This window comes from Palaemon carinicauda, chromosome 9 (assembly GCF_036898095.1).
Source record: "Palaemon carinicauda isolate YSFRI2023 chromosome 9, ASM3689809v2, whole genome shotgun sequence".
Classification (NCBI taxonomy): domain Eukaryota; kingdom Metazoa; phylum Arthropoda; class Malacostraca; order Decapoda; family Palaemonidae; genus Palaemon; species Palaemon carinicauda.
In genome coordinates, this window is record NC_090733.1 from 136,957,392 (window position 1) to 136,965,569 (window position 8,178).

The 8,178-nt window shown below is 38.7% G+C and overlaps 1 protein-coding gene across 15 annotated transcripts in view; it reads left to right on the forward strand.

The window, feature by feature from the left end:
• LOC137647181 (alpha-1-inhibitor 3-like) overlaps positions 1–2,175 on the forward strand; it is a 221,023-nt gene extending 218,848 nt beyond the window's left edge. For all 15 annotated transcript variants that reach the window (XM_068380471.1, XM_068380480.1, XM_068380484.1 and 12 more), the window contains one exon: positions 1,935–2,175. In XM_068380471.1, coding sequence (XP_068236572.1) covers positions 1,935–2,069 — 135 coding nt within the window. In that variant the 3' untranslated portion in view covers positions 2,070–2,175. The remainder of the gene's footprint in view (positions 1–1,934) is intronic.
• Positions 2,176–8,178: the final 6,003 nt, after the last annotated feature.

Sequence of the window (8,178 nt, forward strand, 5' to 3'; positions counted from 1 at the left end):
TTATAGTATGCTATGCTTAACACAGAGGTTAACATCCAAGGAGGGAGAGCACCTGGTTTTAAACAGATTCCCCCACTCTCTCTCCTTCTCAGATTTATCACCAATTTTCTCTGCTTATCCCTTCTAACACATGCTCATTCATGTTACAGCTTTTATAATGAATATCCTTATTCCCTTTCGTTCATAATTATGCTTTTTATTTGTGATGTCACTCCAGTTGTGCCTTCCCTCCCCATCACCCACCTCCTTCATCCCTTTCAGCCTTCATTCACACAACTCTTAACCAATCACCCACGTGGCTAGTTTTTTCTTTTATTCACTCACTTAATTTGTTTTTTGTATTTTATCTCATCACAGCAGCACAGGCTTTTGTTTCCTTCACTGCTCCGTTTCTTTACCTTTCAATCTCCCAGATATCATTCATGTGAGCTGCTGCTCCCCATCCTTGTAGCTCCCTGCCCAGATCACACCAATCCCATCACACGCTACACTCACTTCATTGGAAACCTTCCTTACCTATTAAGCTCACAATTTTACCCTTCCTTTACCCAAAGGACACTTCTCTTAGCTAACAATTCCTCATCATTTCAAGGTATCCTCATTCCCATGGTCATTAAAATTGAGCTCTCCCTCTCTTATTAATAATTCCCTTAAATAACTTTTTTTTTTATTCATCGTGAGAACAGGAGTGTCACAGTATGCATTTAGTGGTAACATGAACTCTGGTAGTAGTCCCCAGGCATATGCCATGTGTAGCCTGGGATTTTACCTCAATGGTCATCTTGTTCTGCATCTTTTCCCACTTCTAGGTGGGGTCGATGTTGAACAAGAAGACCATCGAGGTAAAATCCCAGGCATGTTTTCTGTATCGGTGTAAAGATTTCCCCCTCACCCTACACATGGCATATGCCTGGGGACTACTACCAGAGTTCATGTTACCACTAAATGCATACTGTGACACTCCTGTTCTCACGATGAATAAAAAAAAAGTTATTTAAGGGAATTATTAATAAGAGAGGGAGAGCTCAATTTTAATGACCATGGGAATGAGGATACCTTGAAATGATGAGGAATTGTTAGCTAAGAGAAGTGTCCTTTGGGTAAAGGAAGGGTAAAATTGTGAGCTTAATAGGTAAGGAAGGTTTCCCATGAAGTGAGTGTAGCGTGTGATGGGATTGGTGTGATCTGGGCAGGGAGCTACAAGGATGGGGAGCAGCAGCTCACATGAATGATATCTTGGAGATTGAAAGGTACTGTAAAGAAACGGAGCAGTGAAGGAAACAAAAGCCTGTGCTGCTGTGATGAGATAAAATACAAAAGAAAAATTAAGTGAGTGAATAAAAGAAAAAACTAGCCACGTGGGTGATTGGTTAAGAGTTGTGTGAATGAAGGCTGAAGGGGATGAAGGAGGTGGGTGATGGGGAGGGAAGGCACAAGTGGAGTGACTTCACAAATAAAAAGCATAATTATGAACGAAAGGGAATAGGGATATTCATTATAAAATCTGTAATATGAATGAGCATGTGTTAGAAGGGATATGCAGAGAAAATTGGTGATAAATCTGAGAGGGAGAGAAATTGGAGGGAATCTGTTTAAAACCAGGTGCTCTCCCTCCTTGGATGTTTCTCTCTGTGTTGAGCGTAGCGTACTATAATATACAGCAACCCATCGCATCTCTGTTAGCAACAATGATTTTTCTTAGCTTGGTCTTTGTAAAATTTTTATTTTTATTATAGACAATCTACTCATTTAGAGAATAAATAGCTAATGAATTTAAAGTTTTGCTATAATAGTTTTCATAAAGTTATGACGACTTGTGTCTTCTGTAAATCAAAGTCCTTGCAGTACACTACTGTACATTATTTGTTAAATGCTTGTTCAGTTCTTATTTGCTGCTTACGCTGCTTACAAATATTTTTTCACTTTATTTGCAGAGTTACACTCTCCCTCCTAATGATGATTGCATCTTGGAAGAATCAGTCAACATTGAAGGAATCATAGTAGATGTTCCAACCATTTCACCTGAAGCTATAGAAGAGCTTCTGGAAGCCATAGATGTTGTGCCATGAGAAAATTATGGGGAAAAATTGTGGTTCATGCTTCCACCAAATTAAGTTATAGTGCCTGGAAAACTTAACACCAAAACTGAAAAAAAAAAAAAAAAAAAAATTTTTATTGAATGTGTACAAGGATGAGATTAACAATATTATTTACTCTAGATTTTTCCAAAATTAGATAATGAAACCCTGTCAACTGAAAAAAAATTAAAATAAAACTATGTTAATTTTTGCTGGATTTTGTTTTATGAACATTGAAAAGAAAAATGGATCAAAGTTATCTGAAGTACAGTAATAGTTTTAAATCAGTAAAAATTTATTAAAGACAATTTACAAATAAAGACTGTATTAATCCTTCAAAGATTAATTTACTTTGTTAGTAATGACTCGGATAGAAATTTTAAATATTAAATTTGGGTGGAATACAGTATCTACATTAAAACATTAAGTAATTGACTCTGAAACAGTGGTTAATGTTTTTATTTCTATGGAATTTAATTGTTAAATTTTCAATACATGTACCTACTCATTTTTAATAAAATTTAATGCAAAACCATTCAAATTCTTTTCTATTCCTGCAAGACAATTCACAAAAACAATATCAGTATGTGAGATAGGGTGACGACAGTCCACAAAAGGTAGTGATTGTCCCCCCCCCAAAAAAAAAAAAAAAAAAAAAAAACTTTTTATTGGCCGGCCACGTGTCACTGCCAGGTTATCTAATGGCCAGACATGCATAGCCCTAATATTGGCAAAAAAAGATGGGAAACACTGGCATCAATATTTCTCTCTCGCTTCTTCCTACCAACCTCCTTCCTGAAGAGCCCAGGTTGGGTGTCTCAAAATTACTGCATAAACAGGCTTCACTTATGTGGAAGAAGCTGCTGGGGATCTAGGAAAGGCCTCTTGCACCTAATCCCGCAGACATTGCAAAACTAGAGGGTTTAGCCACAGATCCCTTCAAAGGAGACTGCATGCTGGATCAGGGAGTTCAGTGAAGCAGTCTTCACGGTCACCTGCACTTGGCTCCTCGGAAAGCGAGTTGTAGCCGCCTGCACCGATGTGACGGAGCATAAGAGAAACTTGTGAAACAACTTCAAAAACCCAGTTAACCCACTGGTTCGTTGACTGGTGTAGCAAGAAGGTCACTGCCTTTCACCAGACAGCAAGAGAGACTAGCACTTCTCCAAAGACTCTGGGTTTTACAACACCATTGATTTGCTAACTATGTAACCATGACCAAGCACTGGTCATACCACGAGATAGCTTTGGAGGGAGCCATGGTCGCCAACTCCGCTGTCAAGAAGATCATGCCTTCCAACTTGGCATGGCTAAGGAGAGTCCCCTCTTTGGTGCACACACTTATGGATCAACCTAAAGAAGTGATGGCGCCGATTCTCTGGCACACAGGGGCAAGATCTTATTTGACTGACTAGAAGTGAGAGTTTTCAGATACACAGATTTGATCATCAACTCAATTAAGTACTAAACTAAGCAGAACCAGATCTGATCAGCACAGCTCTAAAGATAGCCTAGAACCTTGAGGGGTACCACACAACCAATCAATGACAAAAGTTCTCCTTGAAAGCAGAGCCAAGGTTGTCTCACAATGTCCGCTGCACTCACGAATGAGTGCAGGAATGTAGGGTTATCTGCCTCTGTCAGATGAATTACAAGTACTCTAATACCCACCAGGGGTAGAGTATGGCAGGCTGTTCTGCAGATTCACTAAAGGACAGACCCAGCAACATAATTGGACGCTTAGGAGAGATCAGGGCAGCCAACTACAGCAGGGAAGGGGGGAAGGGGGGGGGGCCTGTTACTGATTACGGCAGAGACAGGAGTAATCAGTATAGTACTCTTTTCTCTGATGATCAGGGTATTGAGGCAGCAACAGCCTGTACCTTTCCCTCCAACGCCGACCCATGGCCATCAGCTGCGTATAATGCCATCTTCCTCCAACACATGACCGACAGAAGGTACTCGCGGTCGTGCACCTCTACCCTGCGTGGCTACCAGGGTAACCGGGAAAATCCATGGATGGGGCACGGCAACGCAATGGGGCCCCTTCACGGGCGTTGGGAGCTTAAGTACGGTGCCGTGGCTCTGGGAACCGCCTGGGTGTCGTCAATCACCCGAAAGAACGGTGATGTTACACAGGCTGTTCTATCTATACAGCTAAAACTGACATTCCTGTACATCGTGTCCTAATCAATCACATTTCTTTCTCTTACCAACCCTCATTGCAGTATTTGTTAAGAGGGAAGTCAAGGTCTGAGCAGCACCAACAACGAAGCTCTCCACAGAGGAGAAACTGTGCTGGTTGCTCCAATAGGAACCCCAACACGAGAACACTTGTCACAGGGGAAGCGGTAAGCACTCTCACTGGGGCGTGCAACAGACACAGGGGCTAGGGTTACAGGCACAGAATGGGAGGGGGCTTCAGGACCCTGAACCACAGGCACAAGAGTAGAGGTGACACCAGGCACAACACGCACTGATAATTTAAGCCGTGGAGCCAATTTTGGGAAAGGCACCAACTCGTGCCAGAGCCTGCTCTCACATGCACTGGTATACTCACAGGGGAGTGGGCCTTAGCAGTCATTTTGGGCTTGGGGACCAAAGGGCAAATCCTCACTGGGGTCACTGACAATTCAATGGATACATTCACAGTCTGAGGCATCACCAAGGAAGACACTGACTGAGGAAATTGGGGCTGGGTAGCCTTAGCTGCCAGTTCCTTCAAAAAAGACAAGAGGGTGTACATGCCAGATCTAACGATGGCCAAACGTTCCTTATGTCAAACTTGTCGTTGGCACAGATGCAGGAAAAGTTTCCAACTTCCATTAGTTTGTGGTAATCACTGGGGTACCACCAGAGCTTGAAAAACTCCACCAATGTAGATCAGGCACATCTACTGCATACTCCCCGGGGACTGATTCAGAGGTAAACTCACAAAAGTTGCTGTAACATGCACACTCAATGAGAGAAAGGAAGAAGTAAAGGACTTCCTCGATGTCTTCTTGACCGTTACCAAGACTGACTCTAAAAAAACCTAGCCATTGCACAGGAGGCCACGATCTGCAACTCTGCATATGGGGATTATTACAAACAATCACACCACCTATAAGCAGCAGTGTGTGGATCTACAGCCAGTTTAGCGGAAAAACCAGTTGTAACAGCCATCTTTTCCACAAGTAGTATGAATTTCTTGCTTATTCACACCCATTATCAACAACAACAACAGCAGTTGGATAAGTTGCAACAGTACATTCGTACTTCTTGTGGGTGAAAATAAAAGAGAAGAGTCTTCGACAGGTAGGTGGGTAGGGCACCCCCTTTCGTTAACTACCTCATTAATGAATTCAATGGCCTTTCCAGCTCCATTTAAGACACTGCCTATTTTAAACTACGAAAGGTTTGTTTACACGTTATGAATAAATATTTATACAGTAAATACCCAAGATATTATAGACTTGCAGAGATAAGAACCTGTTTGCAGTGAACAGGTTTATTTAAACTACATCTAAATGCCTTTTATTGTGCAGAAATAGGTCTAGTAACTCATGATACTTACAGAGGCTCACACAAGACGTGATTTTAATAAAAGAATATAAGAAAATTTTACAAACCATAATTGTAAATAAAAAAAAAAATAACTGTTAAACAAAGATCTTTAAAACCTGATTCAAGAGCTTATCCTCTTACATTTGGATTTCTTTTTCTGAAAAACTAGTCATCTGGCAAAAAAACTACGGTTCCTAAAATTCACCAAGCTGGCAACCGGCAAGTATGACTTCCTTTAAGACAACCGAAATCTTTATCAATTCCTTTTCTCTGGTATTTTATTTATGTAAGTTCTATCTACAATTAATTTATTATTTTTTTTAGATATGCAAAAATAGAACTTTATCCCATAACTGGTTGGAATTTAATACACTGCTGGTAAAGGATACTTTTTTGTAGTGTGTATGTTGATAGTACTTCTCACAAAGTCCAAGAAAATAAATTAACAGGATAAAGCATTTATCCTTCAATAAGAGGTGAATTATGGAAAGCTGTACAACACAAATCAATGAAAATGAATAGACAAAATAATCTTCCTTATGACAGAATGATGACAAAGAAAAAAAATTGATATCGGCAGGTTATTATGCAAGGCCCACTGTAGATGATGCAAATGTTTCCTGGCACATTACCCAGGACCAGAAGTGCACTTTTTTCTTAACCCATTTTGGATTTAACTAAAATTTCATCCGTCTCTTCCCAGATACATATATACATACATATACCAAGGCACTTCCCAATTTTGGGGGGTAGCCAACATCAAACAAATGAAACAAAAAAGGGGGCCTCTCCTCTCTACGTTCCTCCCAGCCTGACAAGGGACTCAACCGAGTTTGGCTGGTACTGCTAGGGTGCCACAGCCCACCCTCCCCCGTTATCCACCACAGATGAAGCTTCATAAAGCTGAATACCCCTACTGCTGCTATTTTCCCAGACAGCATCAATTAATCATTTTTGCTCAAGGTCACACAATTTGCATCACATGGTAGTCTGACAATGTGAGTTGATAAACTGTTATACATTTTACAGGATCAGTAATAGTATGAAGTACTCTCAAAACAAATTTTATTCCAAACCTGATCCATAATTTTGAAATCTCCCAAGATGAGAGCTGCAAGTGCAACTATTAAGTAATTCATGTGATTTAGACTTTCCAGTTCTTATCGAACCAAAGTTGGTATTACCATGAAATTTTGTTAATTCAATAACATATATTACTCATCCTTTTCTCTTAACACCACTAATTTATACTAATACAATATGTACTTAAGGAAGTGCTAAAGTGAGACACATGCTTAATTAGAAATGGAGTTCTCGTAATATTTCCAAAATCTGATTGTCATGAAACTATTTCTTTCAATTTTAAGGTTATTTTACAAATACTTTATCCAACTGAATACCTTTTGAAGTACCATTAAACTAGTATGAAGAATACGTCCCAACCAAAAACTTTGTCATTTGCAAAGCTTTAAACTTTTCTAGCTCTCCATTAAAAGAACAAATAAGATACTATTTATACCACATGTAGATCTCAATTCCTTAACATTTAACAATTTTTACTTTATAATTTCAGATTCTTAGCAGTTAGATTTAAATTCTAACAATATACAAGGCAACATACGAGACAGGATAGAAACTGCATCTAAAAATCTGACAAACGCTAACACTTCTATGCAGAATTACCTAAGTACAAAACACTTTATCACAGATTCTGCCTCAGTACAGCCATTACTTGGCATTCAAGGTCAGCATATTATACATAACCACAGCAATCATTCACTTATGGCATACTATTTAACATTTACAAACAAATATACAGTATACACAATCAGAAATATTTCTCCTAAAGATTTTGAATATTTCTTGTGTATCTGCTTGCTTATTAACAAATTGCCAGTTCCTGAATAATCAGGTGACTTCCACATTATGCCATAAAAGAACGTCATGTGATATGTAGAATAAAAAATACACAATAAATCTACAAATCTGATTCTTTTTTTATAATTTGTACATTACTATAATATAAAAACCTTCTAAGACAACTTTTTTTTCAAAATCATCACTGTTATAAATTCTTTTCAAGTTTTACTCTCTCTCTACTTCACTATGTACTTTTAATTATAATTTGAAAACTTAGATCCACAGCTGAGAAATATCTTTCACATAATTCATTTTTGTAGGTCAATTTGAAAGAGTCCATTTGAATGTTTGTAATATGGTACAGTATTATGTGAGAGGGTTATTTGTATTTGTACTACTATTAAAGCAGTAATCTGATATCTGGTAAAATAACAAAATTTTTCAGGCACAAAATTTTGAGCACATTTTGTGTTGGTAGCTACCTCTTTAGATTATTTACATATTGACTAAGTCCTTTTTTCCATAATAAACAGACTGAACGTTACCTTACAGGATTTTCTCCTATTTTCACTGCTCTGCATAGATAACACACCACAGAGTACTGCCATCATCCGCAATAAATTTCCCCTTTTGAGTCCTATGAACTAACATTAGAAATACAATACCAAACCAATACATATAATATACTGTAATC